The sequence below is a fragment of the Empidonax traillii genome, unplaced genomic scaffold, assembly GCF_003031625.1.
Source record: "Empidonax traillii isolate 1590-97213 ecotype Southwest subspecies unplaced genomic scaffold, ASM303162v1 scaffold142:size1213974, whole genome shotgun sequence".
NCBI classification, from domain to species: domain Eukaryota; kingdom Metazoa; phylum Chordata; class Aves; order Passeriformes; family Tyrannidae; genus Empidonax; species Empidonax traillii.
The window spans coordinates 1,047,873-1,069,800 of NW_020955335.1; the positions used below are offsets into that span (position 1 = coordinate 1,047,873).

At 43.1% G+C, this 21,928-nt stretch overlaps 2 protein-coding genes across 3 annotated transcripts in view; one reads left to right on the forward strand and one right to left on the reverse strand.

Annotated features, from left to right (window-relative positions):
• SPOPL (speckle type BTB/POZ protein like) overlaps nucleotides 1-16,984 on the forward strand; it is a 60,451-nt gene extending 43,467 nt beyond the window's left edge. Inside the window, exon 11 of the mRNA XM_027884275.1 lies at nucleotides 16,921-16,984. Within this exon, the coding sequence (XP_027740076.1) occupies nucleotides 16,921-16,948 (28 nt within the window). The 3' untranslated portion in view covers nucleotides 16,949-16,984. The remainder of the gene's footprint in view (nucleotides 1-16,920) is intronic.
• The window catches only part of NXPH2 (neurexophilin 2), a 37,479-nt gene continuing 18,992 nt past the window's right edge, over nucleotides 3,442-21,928 (reverse strand). For both annotated transcript variants that reach the window (XM_027884276.1, XM_027884277.1), the window contains exon 2: nucleotides 3,442-6,289. In XM_027884276.1, the coding sequence (XP_027740077.1) occupies nucleotides 5,546-6,289 (744 nt within the window). In that variant the 3' untranslated portion in view covers nucleotides 3,442-5,545. The remainder of the gene's footprint in view (nucleotides 6,290-21,928) is intronic.

The window sequence follows — 21,928 nt, forward strand, 5'->3', positions numbered from 1 at the left end:
CCCCACAACCTCCCCCCCGACCATTTTTACCTTCAGGGCTAATTCAAACAACCTCCAAGTCTCATACTTCTCTTTCTTGCCAGTTTGGAACCAATTATAATGTATCATATTTCCAGAAGATCACCAGTTTATATGGAGCTGTTAAGATAACGTAGCCAAAGCTTAATTGACTGCTAAAGATGAAAGAGCCACGTACTGTCGGGGTACGAGGCAGGAGAATAAAGAAATGGCATTTGCATCCCAGGGGGCTGAAATGCAGAGCTGCCAAGGGCAGATGAGCAGCATGATGACTGAATGTGAGGTGCTGATCTGGAAGCAGGCTGGTAATAAAGCTGTCTTGTTTTCCAAGGACAGTTAACCTGAGAGAGAGGCAAGGTGAGCAGTGGGATGTCTGGGAAGGTGTTCCAGGGGCAGCTGTTGCACAGTTGCTCTTCCATCCTGTCAGTTCTCCACTGCTGCCCTCAGGCTGTGTCCTGTGGTGCCTTGTGCCTTGCTCCAATGGCCCCGTTCTGGGTGAGAGCCACGAGTCCTGCCTGCTGAAAAGCTAAAAGAGACCACAGTCTCCCTGTGTGCTTCCCACATCGCTCCTTTCCTGGTATTCACCTAGGAGAGGTGGTTGAGCCTTTTGACTTGCACAGAGGAACGCTCATCACCTCTGAACCCTCAGAATTAGTCAGCTTCCTGTGTCTGGGTGAGGAATCATGGGTGTGTGTTTTCCACAAAATGAAGAAAATACACTAGAATGTCCCTGAAGCAGTGGATTTTTTTTTTACTCCTTTCTGACTTGAGGACAAAACCAGAGAACAGTGTAAGAGACTCTTTGACGTGGTTGGCTGTTCCATTACTGTTGAATAGGAAAATGCTGATGTTTTCTTTGGAGTCTGTTTTAGAGTCCTGCCACTGTTTATGCAGGTAGAATTTTTTTCTTCCTGGAGTAAACTGTTTTCCCATGACTGGTGATGGCTTTTTAATTGGGCTGCAGCTGGTGCTGGATTTGTGCTGAGTTGGAGACCAAATTACATCTTTGGAAAAGGCATTTTTGTTTGTTTGTTTGTTTGTCTTCCCCCCTTCAAAATTCAGTCTGGATGTCTGGGGTTCTTGCTTGAGAGAACCAACAACTGGAGGCCTTCAGTTCCCGTCACTCCTGACTGCAGATCTGAACAGGTTTTTACAGCCCTGAGCTCGACAACCCACCAAGGGAAGTGAGGTTTGACACGAAGTGGGATGTTTCGTGACAATTCAACTCCTCTTCTGTAAACCCAATTTATTTGCTAGTTCTAAAAGAAGGATGCACCTGAGGGGTGCTTGCAAGAGGTGTTCACAAGGGAGAGATGGGAATGGCAAAGTCTAGTTTTTCAAACGAGACACCCTACAGCTAAAAATCTTCTTGATTGATGTGAGTTTCATTGAGCTACTTAGTGTATTGCAGCTTGTTATTGTCTTTTCGACTGTGCATATTTGAATAGAGACGGTGCTAATGACAAATCATTATTATACTATAAATAAAACATTATCCAGATTAGGCTGGTCAACAGAGCATAAAACAAATAGCAAATTCTAATGTCCTTGAATTACAATTTAAAAAGAAAAGTGGCACTGGATGCTGATGTGCATGGAACACCTTTTCCTAGTTGCTGTGAGAGAGTTTTTCCAGTTGCATCGGGATCATTCAGGGGTTTGCCTGTTCAGCACTGCCCAGTAAATTCTCCCTAAAAAGTGCCAACCCCAGGGAACTCAGAGCACACAACACTCAGCTCTGATGTTTGCTACTTTACTGGGTTCTGTGGTACAGCAGGGGCACCCCGTGTAAGGGCTCAGGGACTGCCACATGTGCAGAGCCCACTGCTCCGGGCATCCAGTGACCGAGGCCGAGGAATTCGTGGCAGGATCTGACCCCTGGTAAGAGCTGCAGGGAGATGAAAAGGCTCAAAGGACAAAAACCTTCAGGGGAAATGGAAAACCAAACTAACTTACTTCCCTGTTCAAGTTGAAATGATTTAAAAATACGGATGTTCGCAGTCCCTGCTGCTCTGTTCAGAATGCTGGCCAAAGGAAAAAACCTGATGCTTGTGTGTGTGTCATGAATGAGGTTTTTATTGGGATTTTTTAATGAATATCCATGGATGAGGAGAACAGTAGGAAATGTATTCACCAAGAAGTTTAAATATTTAATATATTTAATATGGGCTCCCAGGGAGGTGGTCCAAGCACCAAGCCTGCCAGACTTCAAGGAGCACTTGGACAATGCTCTCGTGCACGTGGTGGGGTTTTTGGAATTGTCTTGTGCAGGGTCAGGAGTTGGACTCGATGATCCCTGTGGGTCTTTTCCACCTCAGGGTATCCTATGATTGTATGATATTTGCATTGATATAAACTTGTGCAAAACTATCCTGTTGAGATTTGGATTAAATAAAGGATGTATATTAAAAACTTCTAGATTAAGTTGTCACTGTCATAAGTTGTCATTGCCCACTTGAAACTCTTTCCAAAAATGGTCTTTAATCTTTGAAGGTTTTGATTTAAAATCCTTTGAATAAGAGCCATAAGAGGAACAGTCACTGAGATTTGAAACTTGTCTGAAATAATCACTTGTTATACAGAAAAATATTTTTAAAAATGTGGCCTGTTCTGTGTGAAATGAAATCAAAAGTTAGTTCTGTTTACGTGGGAAGTGTGACATTTGACCCAATCAAGTCTGTCATCACTGGATCATGTTTTGCTTACTTTGCTTGGTGTAAATAACTTCTTCTTAATCGGATTTTGACTGCAGTAAGATCGTGAGTGCTTTTTTTTTGCAGTGACTTTCTCAAAACTGATCTCAAAGAAAAGTACAGCTTTAAAGTTGATTTGTACAGTATTGTGATTGGGAAAAGGGTGGTGGTGAGTTCTTGGGTGCGATGGAGTTTGGTACCAAGGCTCCCTCCCTCTCCTTGCCCCAGCTGCCAGGCTGACTCCTTGAGCCGAGGGAGGAGAGCAGGTCGAGTTTCTCCCATGGTTTGTTTTCCTAAGGCCTGGAAACCTCAGCCTGGGAGGTGTCTGTGCTGCAGCCAGAGGATGGATGCCTGTGGAGGAGGAGAATCCAGCTCCTGTTTCCATGTGAGACTGAGCAAGGGCTGAATCAGCAGTGGGCTGCTGTGTCTCCCAGCATGTTGCTGCTTGGGAATGTTGTCTAATTTAAACTAACCCCTTCACTTGTGCAATTATTAAACAGTTCATGATTGTCTTCGTCAAAACATGCACTTCATTTCTCAAATATCACCTGAATACTGTTGAACTCTGCCCAGGCCTGCACACACAGTTCACCATAGCACATATTTAAATATCTCCTAGAAAAACAAATTCCAGCTGGGGCAAAATGTTCAGTGACGTGTTGCTGTGCTTTTGTGTCTTTATATATGCAACATTAAAAAAAAAAAAATCAAATAGGCCAGAAGCAAGTGCCAGATTTAGTAAACTCTCTTTATTTACATACAAATACATGTACACATATGTGCTGTATATGTACACATATTTAAGTGTATATACATACATGGTTTCCACATACTCTACAATAAATAGCATGTAGGGTTTTCTTTTAATTGCCTACAGTGCTGAGTAAAAATACATGGCAATAAAATCATGGCTTACAGCTAAGTTACAAAAGCACCAACCACTGAACTCGTAGCAATAAATCCAAGCTCATGTACAGCTGGAGCGAGGACACGCTATACAGAATACAAAGTAGACCAGCTTGTAGGAATTGACAGGAATAGGCAAACTAAAAAACATCATTATAGACCAGGAGAGACTCTGTATGAAATAAGATGAAGGAAAACATTTAGATTATTGATCAAACTAAACCACACATTTAAATTTGTCACCTAAAGAGAAAAACAAATCAGCCAGTTAGTCGTATATTTTTAAGAGAGTAATTTTTCTGTGTGAGTCTCTACCAAGGAAATCAGAATTAATCTCATGAGTGAGTCCTTCTGAGCTGCCATAGTCACTTGTCTGTGTGCACATCACTCAAACAGAGTACTTTAATAGTGCTTTATTTTAAGCTGTGTGTAACTTCTTGAACCTTCGTGCAGGTCTGATTGGAGGCAATAAAAAGCACTTCCTCAGCCAGCTTCTTCCCCAGTACCTGTGACATCAAACTGTCACAAAGGGCCAGGAGACCAAATTGGTGGCAGCAGCAGGATCAATACCCAGCAAAAGCACAGGGGATGATGCTGGAACCTGCACTGCCAGAGCCAACTGCTGTTGACTGTGGTGGGACAACACATGTCCTGTTGAAGCAAAACCACAGCTGGACCAGCCGTTGTTCTAACTGCACTGGAAGGTTTCTGTTCTGCACTAGGGTAAAGCCTGGCTGAATATTTATGTTAATAGTTTGAAACCTGCTTCAGCAGGTGGAGATGCATAGATTTTTGTTGCTCTCTCTCTCTTTGTCATGGCTGGTATTTTGACTCAAGGTGTGCAGTGCACTGCAAAGGAAGACAGTTGGTGCCATGAAGCAGAAAGCTGCTTGTTGTTCAGGTGTCCCTGTGCTGTGATGTGTTTTCCTTGCTGCAATATGCAATGCTAAGAGGCTGGACAGCAAAATAATTGCTTCCTTTGCTTGGAAGTCAGCCCCTGTTGCAGTCCTCAGATTTCATAGAACCACAGAATGGTTTGGGTTGGAAGGGACCTTAAAGATCATCTTGTTCCAACAAGGGACACCTTCCACTAGGCCAGGTTGACTTAAACAGAGATTACCCTTTTCCAAGGTGTTTATATATTCTCTATTGCTGTAAAACTAGTACTGGTGTGTATGTGAATGTTTGAGAAGAACCAAAACCAGTGGTGAGCACAGAAGGAAGGAATGTACACCACATGTGCACACCTGGGGGGGTCTAAAAAAACTAAAGCTCATCGATGCCTAATTACATCACTGCATATCCATGGGTAGGAAAGCTGAAGGAAGAACTACTCACTCTTCAATGAGTACCTATAGCTACTACAACTCATAAAAATACAGATTTCTTTCCTTTTTTTTTTTGTCCTAGATTTAGCATTTCCTCTTAGTATTTGGACTTGACTACTTGAGCCCTCTCTGTAACATTCTTTATGAAATCAGTGGGAAAGCTCTTTATTTAGAGTTTGTATATGAGCAGCTGTGGGGCTGCTTCATCATTCGTTCTTTATATTGTCACCTGAAGTTCCCAGTGAGAAATAGGATCCCACTGTAAGTGCTGTCCAGTTTAAGTAAAAGATGACCTCTCTGCCATGAAGTAGTTTAAAAAAGTGATTTTCGAGATCAGCGTTTATTACAGACATAATTCTGTTTGATTTTTGTCCCGTGCCTGCCTGGCAGTTCCCTCGTTGATGACGACAAGAGCTAAAATGTGACGATCTCAAATGAAAACGATGGTTACATAAACAGTTTGATTAGTTACGATACAGCACAAACACAGCTACAGTTTTTAAAGACTTTTTTTTTTTTGACCTGATAGGAAAAACATATTCTTCTCCAAAAATGTTAATGGAAATGCTTCTTTTCGTGACTGGTGCTGACGGCACCGTGTCAGCCGGAGGACAGGTACGGCGTCTCGCTGTGGTAGTTGTAGTCAGGGCAGACCTTCTGCACCAGTTTGTAATCGACGCTGTAGAAAGCGATGTAAATGCAGATGACCTTAAAGGGTTTGGAACACAACCAGGAGACATGGCTTTGGGTCTGCTCTTGGTAGCAGATCTTTGAAGGGTCGAAATTGCACAAGGCAGTTTTTTTAGCGCGGTCTGTTTTCTCGTACTCGATCCGGCAGTTGAAGGACTTGGACTCCTTGGTCTCCAGTGTTGACTGTGGAGATGGTTCAAACTCGACCACCTTGGAAGGTGGCACCAGGCTGACAGAAACATTCCCCAGACCCGTGGAGTTATGTCGGAAATAAACACTGAAGGTCCCATTGCCGTGATCGACGATTTTCCCCGTGATCAGAAGGTTCAGCTTAACAGTTTTGATGTTAGAGTGGAAATCGCCCCATCCAAACATTTTCTTGAATTTCCCAGTTTTTACTATCGGTCTGCGTTTAGTTCGTGCCAGAGATTCCTGAACCTCCGTGACGTTGGACAACCAATCCCAAAAGTTTTCTATGCTGTCCGAGTAGGAGACCTGGCCGTGTTTCAGCACTGGGGATGGCTTAACAAACAGGCGCAAGGGGTTGATCATCCTGGAGTGGACCACGTTGTCAACCAGTGTGTCCGCAGCATCCTTGTCTTCCCAGTCCAGCACGTCCGCAGCTTGTACGACCTGATTGGCATCACAGAATACCTGTTTCAGGACAGAAAGAGGGAGTTGTGTGAAGTGTGAAGATAAAATGGTCAAGATAGAAAAGGAGCCATTTATATTTATATTTACACCAGTAGGGTCTGTATCAGTCTCGTCACAGCTGTAATGAGTAATTTCCACTGCCTTATGAAAGCTCAAGGATCTTACTCAAAATAGCCCATAGAAGATACAAAAATCCCAACAGGAGCCATTCACTGGGGCAGATGGATAAACCTCTGGACAGGTTGATGGCTGTGATGTGCAACAGCAGACAGACACCCTCTGCTCACAGATTTGTTAGATGAAAACATGCCTGAGGAAAGTGGAAAACCTGAAGAGCAAAGTGGCCCATCTGCTGAAAGACAGAGTGAAATAGAATAGCGGGATTTTCCATTCCCCTTTGTTTTTTCTCCCCACCTCATCTCCCAACTGGTTTAGGCTTAAAATCCTGTTCTGGTGGTGTAATTGTATCCCAAACCGTTTTATTGTACTTTTGCCTTTTCTGGTGTTGACTTCTCCATTTTTTTCCAGACTTAGCCTGCACATTTGTGCTCACAGCTTCACAAAACAAAAATAACCATATTTTTGGTGTGCTGATTTCAGCTGCTCATCTGCCTGTGTTTAGCACGGCCCAGCCTTCTAGAGGTGCAGAGCAACCCCAGCCACGCTGCACAGCTCAGTTTTGGGAACCATGACTAGGCCAAGCTAAGTCTGCAATCAGAAAGCAAAAAATTCCTTCTGGTAGCAGCAAAATGGCCTTAGATTTGATATTTAAACATGCAGCAACAAATTCCCAATTTAATGTAGAGATACATTTCGCACATATATTCATGCTGTTCACTCTGGCAGAGAAGTCCTATTGAAAATGCAGAACTGGGGCATATGTTTAAGAGGTCAGAAGCAGGATCTGTGTTACAATGGGCTTGAAATGATCATCTAACTTTTTAGGGTAAAATGGAAGCTTTGAAGAATGTGTTTTCAGGGTTTGTTCTCTTCAGGACAGCCTTACACCATCATCCTAATGCACGAAGAAAAACTCTTTCATCTGCAACTATTCTTACAAAATATGTGAGCAGAACAAAGAGATGCTTAAAATGGAAAGAAGGAAGGATAGTGTTGTCCTGCTCATGTCCCTGATGCAGTTTAGCACTGCTGCTGCCCTTTCCTCCTGGCAAAATGCTGCTTTTGCTTCATCATCGATCTGGTACTGCCAGGATCCAGCTGGTGGATCCCAGTATAACTACCACACAGGATGGGGTTTTCAGTATCCAGTAGCAAGATTACGGGGTGGAAGTTTGCCTAAAGCAGTCAAAGCATCGAGCACAGATGCTGAATTGCATGGGGTGGGATTTTGTGCTTCCTGTCTTACTGGGGAAACTGCAATGCAGGGCTCACTTTTCCCTCTCCTCCTGATCCCAAAGGGATCTTCTGCGCCTCTGGTTCCTAGAAGTGTTCCATCTCTATAATATCCAACTGTTATTTCTATAAATTGTAGTTTTTCATTTAATTACCTAGAAAAGATCAGATACTCCAAAGCCTTTAATCTTCACTGGGTTGTGTTCTCCAGCAATAGTCTCCAATCCAGAGCCCCAATCCACTTACCACATGTCCTTCCTGATCACCCCTAATGCAGTAATTAAGATTAAATGATGAACGGCAGCAACATTCACAGCTGGAATGTTGAAAGGCAGCAATTGCAGTTGCTAAATCATAGAATCACAGAATGGTTTGGGTTGGAAGGGAACTTAAAGATCACCTCATTCCAACTCCCTGCCACATGCAGGGACACCATCCACTAGCCCAGGTTGCTCCAAGCCCCATCCAACCTGGCCTTGGACACTTCCAGGGATGGGGCAGCCACAGTTTCTCTGGGCAACCTGTGCCAGGGCCTCACCACTCTCACAGTAAAGAATTTCTTCCTAATATCTAATCTAAACCTGCCCTCCTTCAGTTTAAGGCTATTCCACTTGTCCTCTCACTTATTTATCACTATAAATAAATCCACGGCTGGATGGAAATGCAGTGGTCAGGTGCGTCTCTGCAGAAATATGTTATTTCCTTCTTCAGATTAAAAGGGGGGAAGAAAAGACAACAGTGATCACTCTCAGCCTGAGACCTTGTATGTCAGCTTTCTGCCTCTATCTTATTTTTTTTTATGGCTGAGCTATGAACCTGGGAAAATAGGAGATTCTAATGGAAACAGTGACAGATGCTGATCTGTACCGGCCCAAATAGCACTGTCATAATGACGCTGGGGGAAGCATCACTTCTACTGTGATGGAAAGCTCCTGGTGAAGCTCTGCCGTGTTTATGTGTGCTTTTTCAGCCACTCTTAAGCCTGCACAAGCCCAGAATCAGCCTGGTGATGCTAAGACAGCTGGCCATCCCCACTGCTAGGGAAATCACTCCCCTGCTGTAGAGCAGTGACTCTGCTCAGATAAAGCAAGAAGTGCTGCACGCATTCACCCATCCTGCACCCCAAATATGACCTGAGGCCTTGAGAACACACAAAAAAAAGGCTTTTCTGCTGCATTTCCAGGGGCCTGGCAGTGCTGGAATACCAGAAACCTTCCTCTGTGTTTGCACAGCTAAATGATGTGCTACTTAAAATGCTAGTGACCACTCAAACCATGGGCACCTATAGCTGGTATTGCTGTTATTAACTGAGCCATAAGAAAAGTGATTGGAAATTTTAAGGTGAAATGATGTAGAAATGAAGCTGTTTGATTCACAGGAGGCTCTGGCTTTGCTTGTGTCTGCACCCAGCTCTGTCTCTGGCTGTCTCAGGACTGTCCTCTGGCAAGGGCACAGGAACGCGCTCAATTGTCCTTCTGGGCTACTTGTCTTCCGCAATGTTTATTGAAATCCCTGCAATGGCTCTTTGGCTTTTCTCCCCTCGCTTTTTATGAAGAGATCTAGAGGATACTGAGTCATGTGCTACGGCTAATGCTCAGTGTATGTCTCTTCAGGGGGCTCTCACTCCAAATGAGAAAGCCGGGCATTGCCTTCCCGATGGCGCTTTGCTGAAGGCTCTGATAGAAAAAGAAGAAATATGTGGGTGTAAGGTCTGGGGGGGCTGAAGGGTGGGAAGCATCAATGCATGCCACTACCAGGTGGGTTTGCCACATCAATAATGTATTGGGGCACAAGTCTTTCAAAACCGTGATGGTGAAATGGCGGAGTTGCATCGTGCTAGACTACTACTGCTTTTATTTCTGTGTGTGTTACACCAAAGGAGGTGTACTCATGGGATAATGAAACACACCCCCAGAGCTACAAGTGACCTGGGCTGTTTCATGTGGCAACAAAACAGCTTTCACAAGAGGGGAGCATGAAATCATTGATAAGTTGAACTATAAGGATGCAATACCGCTGTTTAAAGCCCAGGCAGCAATCACCAGCCAGTGATGAAAGTTGTATCTTACACTTAAGTATTTTTTTCCTCCTCCTTTTTGAACTAGTTTTCAGGCTGTGGGACTCTCCAATCTTGCACAGCCTTAGTTCTTGACTCTGATCCATCCCTCTGCTGTCTTGTTTCACTGATTTCATTACAGGAGTGAGATTCAGAGGCTGACAGAGCTGTCAGCTCAGTGGGCTGCAGGGAAGGGACCTTGTGGGCTCAGGGTGGAACATTGGTTGTGTTTTGCAAATGTTTAGTAAAAAGGTGTCTAACAAAGAACCACCCAGTTCTGCTCAGTGCCTGATGCAGGAGCAGGAATGAGGGGGCATTGTTCAGAAATGTGAATAATATTTGTGGTTTTGTGATGGAAAACCTTTGTGGTGTGTAGGTTTGTTTTTTTTTTTTTTTTTTTTTTACCTGTTCTGAATAAAACTTTCTGCAGTATAAGAGGCCCTTGTTTTGCTCATAGCGAGGATGGGCCGATGTGCTTTGTTCATCTGTTTATTCACGTTGCTTTAGCAATTTCCGGGCAATAAAAAAAAAATAAAAAATCTGTATTAAAAGAATGCAGCACATGCTGGAAAAAAATTACTTCCTCAGCATCTTTCCATTTCACTATAATGCATCTCTATAGTGAAAAATATTGCTGGTAGGGTATTTGAAAAATACTGGCTCAGGGAGGTTAGTGTGTCCATTTAAATAGATGGCTATTGCTGGAGTTCTCCTCTGCTGCACCTGCGTTTTCCCATTCCTTCCAAACCATCAATTTCCAAACAGAAGAAATCAACTAATCTTTTTCCCTATTACAGAGGCTGTAAAATGGCACCCAGTTACCCTAAAATTTCCATTAGCCCGTAGATATTTTCCAGTAAGAAACACAGACCCATCCAGATGCGCTGAATCCACGGCGTGCCTTGCTGTTTTCTTTTGCTACGTAAGCCACGAGAACAACTCAAGCCACAAAGATGTGGTTTATGTTTATGGAGTTTTAAACTTTAAACCTTTGGTTCTTGCTGTGCCCTTCTCTGAAAGGTGGTGATTGCTCTTCAAAACCTCCCTCTTTCCATGCATGATCCTGACCGTGGCAGAGCCACAAAGGGTTAAATAACATTTACCATGAGATATTTTTTGAGAAATGAACCTGCACTGTTGAGACACAGGTATCAATAAATGCTCTGTTTTCTCTATTTGCCCAAATTCAGGTTCATTCGGAACTCACTCCTATATCCTTCTCTGTGGGCAAGGCACTAAATAAAAGCAGGTGTCCCCATGCAAGAGTTAATAGTTTTGATGCTTTGGGAATTTTATCCAGGTTATTCATCAATCACCAGCAATCATTCCTCTGGCTTCACCCCTGCCAGGAACCATTTAAAAACTCTGGGCAATTAGCTGAAATGAATCAGTCTGTTGGAATAAACAACTCTGAAGAACCATTTGGCCACTCACTGGTGCTGCCAGGAGCTCTTTAAGCCACTGCTGGAGAGGAAGGGGTGGTGGGAAGGCAGTGGTGTTCAGTCACCTCCTCTTGCCCCCAGTATCACCAGTGAAAAGTTCACCCTGGGGGACGATTCCAGTGGTCTCTTCCCTCTCTGCTGCTTCCATGTCTGAGTGTCTCATGGGTTTATAGTTGTATCCCCTCTGCAGGAGCAGAGGACACTCCTGTGGCTTCCCTGTGGTGATTTTGGAGCCTCACAGGCTGTGAGGATAACGCAGCATCATCAAGTGTCTGCACAAAGGCCCAGTTTGAAGGGGGTGCATGGAGGGGGAGAGGAATAACTCTGCTTTGTCTGTTTGAAAATTCAGTGATTTCCACACATTTATCAAATTTTCAATAATTTATGTCTTGACAGGCCTTATCAATTTTGCAAAGCACACACATTAACCAGATACAATGATCTCATATTAGCTTTTTCAGCATCTTATGCTGGAGCCCAGAAATATTAATAAAAACTCAGCCCATCATCAATTAAATGGAAAAAAACCCCATAAAATTGTGTTCCATTATAGCCTCTTAGCCTTTTTTTTCCCCTCCAAGAAAATGATGATGGGTTCTAATAATTCAACACAAAAAGCTGAGCTTGAACTTTACTGATTATTAAATATGTTTTTTTCCCAAAGACAGAGGCCGTGGTGGGTTTTATGGCAGCAGATGTGATTGCTGTCAGGGATGCTTCGAGGAATTTGGGAGTTAAGCAACATCTTTCAGCAGAACTGTATAAAACAGACATGTTTGTTCCATCCAGTCATAGCCCTATTTTTCAGGATGTTATCAGCCTGTGTGCTTTCATGATTGAAAGATGGATTAACTTTCATTTACCACTACAGCTTCTGCCAGGATTGGAAGCTGTGAATTAACAACTTAGGCTACCATGCAGAAAAATCCTTAATAATCCTCCATCTTCAGCTGCCCAAATGCATCATCTGGATTTTCCTTGGAAATTTTTAATTTTTGCTTCTGTCTCCTCAAAATTCTGCTGGGAGGCTTATGGATTTCCCGTGAGAAAACAAAATTGTGGGGGTCAGCCTGTCCCACGATCAAGGAGCTGCTTTTCAGGGAAGCAAAAAGGACAGGTTTGATGGGGCTTTGAGGGTCTAGTGGAAGGTGTCCCTGCCCATGGCAGGGGGTTGGAATGAGATGAGCTTTAAGGTCCCTTCCAACACAAACCATTCCATGATTCCATAATCCACCGAGTGCTGAGCTGTGGGGAAGGACAGAGTGAGCAGGGATTTACTTTTGACAAGGTTCAAAAAACAAAACAAATTACAAAAGACCTCTCACAGGGTCTGTGTGCCCTACGTGGCTCTGAAATCAGTGCTTCCAGTTTTCAACCTGGAAGAAAGGAGAGCTGTGAGCAGCACACAGGCAAAAGTGGGATGGGAATATGAGTACTGGTCATACTCATGCTGATGAGGGTGGTGGGATGTGAATATCCAGAAGAGAGGCTCAACCTTGTAACTAAGGGTGCCCTCACTCCCCAGGCAACTGAAACACTTTCCTACACTTGCACAACCTCTCCCTTGCTAAACTGTAAATAAATAAACACCAGCAGGTTGTTGTGCCTGGCTTTCTCTCTCCTGTGGGCGGTGATGGATTGTTTAAAACACTCTGGTGCAAAGATAAAATTAAGTCAGAAATTCAGAGTTCACTTGCTTGATTTCTGTCTCATTTTGAAACAGATGATAAAGAGGGACTGTGGAGTTCAGCATGCCAAATTCAGCAAAGACATCCATATGGGGGGAAACAGAGCAGGGAGTCAGGAGTGCTGATCTCTAGATGGATGGTGGCAGAGTACTCAGACTTCTCAAAGTCCTCCAAATGTTAGTGAGGCTGCAATTTGAAAAGTTTTAAAGGCTCACATAGCTATTGCTACCTTGTTTTTTTTTCACTCAGGGAAGGTGGTGAGAAACCCCTTGTTCAATGAATAATATAATCAGATTACTTTAACAACTTTGCCCTGTCTCCTGTAGTTAAAACCACAATGACAAGCTGCTTTAGCAGAAAAGAAAGCCTTCATGATTGAACCTTGCAGCCCAGTGAATTTTCTGCTTGTAAATAGAATCATAGAATCATTAAGGTTGGAAAAGACCTCCAAGATCATTGAAACCAACATTTGACCCGACACCACTATGTCCACTAAACCACAGCACTAATCCTACTAATGCATCCTACAGAGGAATTCCCCCTCTGCACAGGGATGCTGGACTGGCATCCCCGCTGATGGAAGGGAGACATGACAACAAGGTTGAGCCTGAAGCTTTCCCTCACTTTTTAGCCCTTCAGGTGGTTCAAACTGTCACAGAAGATAAGTCAGAAAACATAAACTGGAAGCATGAAAGCCAGTGTGTGACTCAGCACTATTTTCCCATCCTATAATATGGTGAATTTCCCCTCTGCTCTCCAGGTAGATGAGCAGGAAGCTGATGAAGGGCAGTCTGTGGTGCATGGCTGAAAGGGGCTTTTGTCATTCCTCCTCAAAAGATCCGAGAGAAAAAGATCTCTGTCTGCAACTGTGTACGCCTAAAGGCTGGGGAGGGTGCAGGGAGAAATCTTTATTTAATGAGAATATGAGATGATAACATCCAAATAACCCACAGACAAAAATATAGATCTAAAAGAGATATGATGGGAGAAATTTCCAACTCTGGATAGAATTAAATTGCATATTTTTAAAACAAAATTTTTGCTTCAAACTCAGTATTGTATTTTACAGGAAAAAAAAATCATTTGAAAATTCTCCAGTTTGTACAACTAAGCAAAATAGCATTTTACTAAAACAGCACTTCAGTTAAAAAAATAAAATTGGGAGGAAGAAACAACATAAGAAAAGAGTGAAAATTAAAAATAAAGTATCCAAAGATTTCCTATTTCGAAAATGCATTTGTGGAAAGTATGCGCTGTCTTTCTCACAGCCCTGATGAGTAGTTTTAGGTTATCTGAAGTGTTCCCTCCAGCCTCAATTGGATAAATTCCTTAGAGCATAGATAGCTTTTAAATTATATCCATGAATTGAATCGATCTACCTTTTTGCTGAGAGAACACAAAATTTGTTCTGAGAAATATTTCTTGCCAAAAAATAGGCACCAATTCTATTCCTGAAGACTTGAACTCTTAGGGTTTTTCCCTCTCAAATCTAAAATAGAGATATCTGAGATAAAAAATAAGTACCTTTTCTGTATGTTTGTGTAGGAGTAAGTCTTATAATTTTTTTTCTGATATCACTAAGTAGTTTTACTCCTTTACTATATATGAGGCATTCATTCTTGAAGGGTGGGGGAGTAATCTAAATGTAAACCTTTCTGTGAAAGTCTGAAAAAAGTCTCGCATAAAAATATCTAATTCAGGTACGGTGGATACAGAAAGCTTAGAATATATATATATGTATATAAAAATAAAAATATATGTACTTATAAATCTATATGAAATGTTCAAGAAGAATCTTTGGTTCCTAACAGGACAGACAAGGCAATGCCGTGGTGGGGTGGGTGAGTATCCACCTGACTGACCACAGTGTCCTGAACTGTGTTAGTGATCAACTATCCTTCAGTAAATAAACAGGTCTTTGAGCCTGTGACACACAAATGGAGTGTTCTAGCCAGGTGGGACTTTTGAAGGACTTGTCCAGAGAGATGTCTAGAAGCTCTGACTTCAAAAATCATTTTGCATTTTTTTCCAAAGTAGTTTCTGACACTGGGAACTGAGATGGAGAAGATGAAACCTGAGGTGAGCATATGGGATCCTGTTTGGTGATGACCTGTGACTACTGGCTGCATGTTAAGCCTGGGGTGGGGGTCACACCTCTTTTGGCAGGGGGCTTCACCTCTAGGTGCTTGTTCCTGCTCTCCACACACTCCTCTCCCTAGGCCTGGCATGACCATGGTGCCTGATGGAGACCAGACCAAGTTACTTGCCCATATTTAAGAAGAAAACGCAGTTCATGCTCGGATAACATATAAACCCCACTGACTGTCAGGTGTTTTTTCAGTCACTCTGTACATTTCCTTGAAATTCAGGCTGCATTCTTGCACTGAGCTTCACTATGTATTGTCTAGTAATGTATTATCTTAAGGGACTGAGAGTTGTGCTTTTAGGATGAAGGTCTGGCATTTGGTTATTTTTAGCAGACATTTAGAAGACATTCCTATTCACCTGGAAAGCCTGCGAGACATCCCAGGTATTTTCGATCTCCACTGAAGTCACTCTTCCACTTGCAGGTGTTGCTCATAGAGTCATTTAAGTCGGAAAAGACCTTTAAGACCATCAAGTCCAAACATTAACCCAGCACTGCCAAGTCCCGCTAAACCCTGTCCCTAAGAACTGAGGCAGCTTGGAGGGGCAAAACCCAAACCAGCCTCTTCCTGCAGATGGAAACGGGAACGCTCAACCCCTTTGCCAAGACAGCACCTGCTGACCAGCCGTCTGTTGAACTTTACAGTTAATAATTTTCCCTCCTGCTTATTTCTCTAATGCCTGGGAGATTTCGCTTTACATTTGCTGAGATCAGTTCATTAAAATACTAATTTCAAGTGGTAATTATCTGTTGGTGAGCGCTGCCGGTGGAACCAGCAGTAGCACTGATGTGCTCTCAGCTGCAGGAGAGTTCACAGATGCTCAGGTCCCTGGAAGCTCCGAGCAGGAGTCACTGTGGTGCTCAGCTGGAGGCAGGCTGACAAGGATTATTTTTTTTTTTGGGGGGGGGGGGAGGTAGGAAATGTTTTAAGAATCATAGTTAACCATTAGGGCTATTTTATGTGGCAGGGAAAGTGCATTAACGGAAAACTGCTGTATCTGTTAGAAATGAACCTGATTTTACTGAAGTTGTCATGAGGTTTTGTATGCCTTGTAAAGTATAAATTAAAAATCAATTACGGAACAGCCCTTAATCTCCTCTCTGGAGTTGATTCATATTTGGATGTGGACTCTGAGACCCCCATGACCTCCCTCCTCGCTCAGTACGACACAGCAGAGGCTGTTTTTATTCTCTTCCTACTCACGTGCTATTATTCAATTTTTTTACTGCATTATGAAGAGGAGAGTTTTAATAATCGAGCCAGATTAAAAGAATGAAAGGATGCTTCTGACGAGTTACAGAGAGAGGCTGTGCATTTCTAGCAGATTTCAAACTCTGTATTATTACAACGTGTAAGAGATGATTAACAAAGAAAAATATTACAGTTATCTACTCCCTTTGAGAGCCTAACTAATGAACCTCTACCAGCTGCTGTTGAAAAATCAGTAACACTATCACTATCAATTTCAAGACAAAGCACAGCTGACAGATGTTTGAAGTGATAAATCAGGCTGCACAAGGATTAAAATAACAAGCCCCAAATGGCCTTTAAAAGACAAAGGTGCTGCAGTGAACTATTTTCAGCCACTTTGGATCCTGTCAAAAGTTAGATCACTGATACAATTATCTTGCAAAACAGTAATGACCAAAGTAATATGTTATGAAAAATCTAACAATGGTGATACTTGAGCCAAGTATTTGAAAAGAACAGGCTTGATATTCATTTGTGCTTTTAATGGCAGAACTGAGAATGCTGTGCTGCCCTTAATACTTCTTCTGGGAATGAGTGATGAAAAGTATGTGCTGGGCTGAAGCATAAAATGTAACTCAATTGCATTCTTGTACATTTTAATTAATCCTGTTTTAAAGCAGGAAGTTACATTTTAATAGGCAATGAACACCATTATTTAAATAAGGCATAAGATTTTTGTGTTGCTTCACTGCAGGCTGCATTTCCTAACAACCTGCCAGTGACACGATGGAGATAAAGAGCCCATTCCTGAAGAACAATGTGTGTGCTTCCAGACTCCACTGCCATTAATGGGAGACAACTGTAACGAGGGGAGGGAGAGCAGAAACAAATCCCAAGTTTCTGAACTTTGCCTCAGCTTTCATTGTTAAGTGCATCGTGGCAGAGGGCATGTTTCCTCCCTAACCCTCTGTTAACCCTATAGCATTTATGAAATAGAAGTGCTAGAAATGCTGTTAGAAATGCTCCATTTAAAGCATTAAAGATGCAGGTGTTTTTCTGCCACCACTCTTGGCTCAGGCAGGGCCACCACATGGGAAGCTGCCACTGGAAAAGAGCTGCCCCTTGTGATTTCTGCACTGATATCTCAGGAAAGCTGTGGTCACTCCAAGTTCCTGCTAAAGAACCTGTTAACTGGGGTTATCCAGTGACTCTTGGTGATTGCTCCTGAGCCCTCCTGCTCTTTGAAGGACATATGTGGATGTATCCAAGAGTCCATCCAAGCTGGGCAGGGACAGGGGGTGGATTGACTAGTAGTCTCAGGTTAAAAGCTTTCTTCCAGGAAACACATTTTGCTGCTTACTTCAAGGATAGTGTTCCTTCCTGGAAATCCTAGTGCCCACATGTGCTTTTGTTAATGTAACCAAGCTGTGGGAGCTGCTGGGTACAATCTTGGCACCTCCCTAAGAAAAAATATTTCTGCTTAAAAGCTTTGTGACAGAAACACGTGGGAAGTGCATGAGTACCACTGGATTGCTGTGGATACAGAGGGAAAAGGCGATTTACCCCTCACCAAGAAGTGCTGTGTGGTGGGGTCAGGCTTCCTGGGGAGGGCTGGGGCTGAGGCTGCTGTGGAGATGTGGGGAGGTCACACACTGGGGAGAAGCTCCTCCACTTACGCCTTTTCCATGAGGTGGAGGCTCTTTCAGGAAAGCCTTGAGGGGGAGCATCTTCCCAGGACTGAGCCGAACCCCACCCCTTGCTGGGAGTGCCGAGCAGCCCCTTCTCGCTGCCTTTCCCCGCCTGTTCTGGACGAAGCCATCGCACCCCTCTGGGATGAAGGCAAGGCTGAGGTTTGTCCTCCTCTCCAGCCAGTGTGGAAGCTGGGGCTGGGCTGGAGCTGCCTGTCCCCCCCAGGGCTGCCAGGGGAGCAATGCCGTGCTGGCTCACAGCTTCTCCCCTCCCCGCCTTACGTGTGAAAGGCCACAACACTTTTCGAAATTAAATTAAAATCCTTTTCCTTTTCAAACCACTTAGCATGGGGTAGCACACAGGAGCACTTGGAGGTATTTCGCTGCTGCCTACACACACGCATGCATGCTGCTTTCCTAAATGAATTACTCCCTTAAAGAAGAGAAAGTCCTTGACTGAAGCTGCCTGATTATTAAGTTTTAAGGTGAAACAATATTAGCCTTTGCCTAACAGCAGCCAGCCACGCCTGCAGCCATTGTCTACTGCATAATGGTGTACTAACAGTGACTTCGTACTGTAAGGTCCTATTGAAAGCTGATTTTAATCCCTTTTAATTTATTCAGCCATCTTTTATGTCCCCAAGAAAAGGAAAGTCAGAATTCCTTTCAGCCTGAATTTGGTTGTACTTCAAAGACTGGGGGAACAGTTTGAGATTAGTTGGTCAAAGCTTCCTAAATTATAAAGATCTTTCTTAGCCTTTTTTTTTTTAAAAAAAAATATTTATCAATTAAAAAACTTGGGTTTTCTGACATTTTTAAAACAAAACCCCCCTGCTGTTATTCCCATTCAATACCAGTGCAAGGTACATGAAATGTTAATTCCAAAATGAAATGATAGGTTTGAGACACTTAAAAGATGACAAGGTTCAAATTTGAAATTCCATCACCATGTAAGTTTTAACAGGGCTTAATAAGAAGTTGGTCAGTCATCTGTCCTGACATAATAAATCCATGAACTGGGTTTACAAAAGGGAGAAGAGATGAGTTTGATATCTAGTCTGCCTGGAAGAATGTCATAACACAGGCCTGATTTGTTCCCCTGCAGGCCTTTACCAAGATATTTAATATCTAAGATCTTTGTATATGCACTGTAAGAACAGAAAGAGGATCTGAAGACAGAAAGGCACAGATCAGATGAAAATGTTATGTTCTAGCACAATGGGAGTTAATACAAATTGCTGTCATTTGCATGTAAAAATATAATTTCAAACCTATTTGCTCCACATGCGCTGTGTCTGTATCAAACAAGAAGGGAGCACGTTCAACACATCTTTACATCTTCCAGTCTCTCTTTTAATGTGAATTACTTTGCACATAACCCCAAGTATTAATTTGGTCTCATCCCACAATGCATTTGCTGCATTCCAATCACCATATAAAGAACAACGTTTCCAGGCTGTGGAAGAGAACTGTACTAGCAGGGTGCTTGCAGTTGGTGAAACAAGCACTGATGGCAGATAAATCACCTGCAGGAGTGCTGGGGATGAGGGAAATGGGACTTTAGCATGTTGTTTTTAAGGCACACATCTGAAACATACACCCTAGAAAAGGTACAATCCTAGAAACAAGACAGAAGGAAATGTTCCTTCGGATGCAGACTAAAGGTGTCTTAGAAGAAAGGCTGTATTAAAGCATAACCTGAAAAAGTCTTCCCTTAAGTGCAAATAATGCAAACTGGAATGCAAATATCAATGGATTCATAGGCTGTAACAGCCAACTGGATCCCAAACCTGCAAACCCCACAAAGGCCTCAACCTGAGGTTGATTTAGAGAAGTATTCTGTGAGAAATCTCAGCTCCCCTGACTTCTTTGTCTTCACTCACAGCAGACATTCTTTCCCCAAAAGTTTAGATAATCATAGAATCATAGAATGGTGGATGAGGTTGGAAAGGACTTTAAAGATCATCTAGTTCCAAAGCCCCCTGCCATGGTCAAGGACAGCTTTGCTAGAGCAGGACAGTTCCATGGATACCACTATCCACATTCCTCTGCCAGCAACTCATCTGACTTCCCTGCTCCAGGACTTGACCATGAAGGGTAACAAAACCAAAGTGTTCCTTAGGTACCTTGGTGTTCAAATTTCTTTGGGGATTTTTCTTTTTCAGTTTGAGCACAGTCTTGACCTCCCTTGCAGGTAATGAATCTGCTTCCAAAATAGACTTTTCTAATTTCAGGTTTACTCTGAAAATATCCACTCTGCAGTAGTCAGTTCTCACTACCTTTTAAAAAGCAGAATAAACCAGTTCAGAGGGACTCATGATTGCTAATAAGACTTTTATTCACTGTTTTTTTCATGCTCTGACTGAACAGGTGTAACACAAAATGAAGTCTTTTTCATCAAATTGCCAGATTCTGAGTCTGTATAAGAAACCTAACCACTGGCCATGAATGGGTTTGGGACTGAGTATTAACAGGTGCCCTGAGTAATCCCAAAACCCAAACACACTGGGGTTAGGAAGTGCAGGCTTTTAGGGCAGGAGATATGAGATGTGAGCTGCTAAGGAGAAGCTACAAGAAGTGGTGATGTGTAAGTGATGCCAGGCTTAAAATGTCACACAATCCTTCTCGTCTCTAATGTGTGTTTTCACACAGATTGTAGAGATCAAAGCAGGAAACAAATCTAAATGTAACTGCTGCCTAGACCAAAGCTGGTAATAGGCTTGTGACAGACATAAAAGCAACTCCGCTGTAAATGTTTTAAACTACCTCCTGTGGATACAAAGGTGGTTCTACAGGGACAGAAAGTAATCCCCTGTATTAAAATTTAATGTGTTGCCCTATGTGATCAATTACAAAACCTGTAAATATGTATGTGCATGACTGAAACAGTAATAAAAATGTGATTTTATAAATCTCCGAGTCTCCATGATCAGGCCAATAAACTTGTTACATCAAATAGCATTACAACTTCTGACACCTATGGAAGAGCCAGTTGCTTGAATGAACCATTTCAGGAAGGGTTTGTTTGTCTGTCCTACCTTCCTGCAGTGCTGCAGGGATAATGGAGCCCAGCCCTGTGCTAGTTCCCTGCGTGCCTGGATCATCCACCGGTACAAACTTAATCTGGACCAGGCATGACCAGCAAATTCACCAGAGTGCACGCACAGTAGCCTGTTACAGCTTTTGGCTCAGAAATTTGTGCATAAGTCTGGTTTCCCTGTTCTTCGTGGCTGGGTTTGAAGCAAGGAACCTTCCAGATCCTGTTGGAGGTTTAGCAGCCTCTCCTGTCCACATGCCATGCATGGAGGAGGGCACGGGCTCACAGTGAGAAACAAGGATTGTTATCACCTGCATTCAGAGAACAAGAAGCTTGGATATGTTACTTCACTGATCAGAGAGCTAATATTTCCAAAACAAGCTCCAGAAGAGAAAATCTTGGCAGATCTCCTTCCAGTCAGCAAAGGGCAACACCTCATTAAGGGTAGATAAGATGTATGTGGCTCATGTTTGACTTTGCTTAGGGCTCAGCTGAACTTCAGCAGAAACTCTGATAGCTGAATATGGATCGAAATGTCTAAACAATTTTGATGTGCAGTTCATTGCTGGTCAATACTCAGGAGGAGATGTTTTCTCCAGAGTGCCAACAGCACGCTTCCCTCAGCTGCTCTTCTCCATTTGTCTTCATGGTCAGTACACAGGAAAAATGCAGCACAGATTGGAGGGAGGAGGAGGGTCACTGTGCTTCAGGTTTGCTTCTCTGTCTGGATTGGGATGCTGCTTTCCTGGCCTTGTAGCCAGGTCATGATGCTGCCACCACTGTTCGGGTCTGAAGGTATGAGAACTGCTCCTGCTCTGGGGTAGATTTGGGAACAGGGTGCCCATCACACCCCAGCAGCTCCCCTGCTCGTTGTATTCCTCCCAGATGACGTCCCATCTGGTGCTGTAGGTTGAGAGCACATCACCAATACCAGACTTTGCACTGAAGACAGCCAGTCTCCTCTTCTGTGCCCTGTTCACTGTAGGTGAACTGGCATTCAGGCACTCACACTCAAAGCTGAGGGAAAACATTCAGTT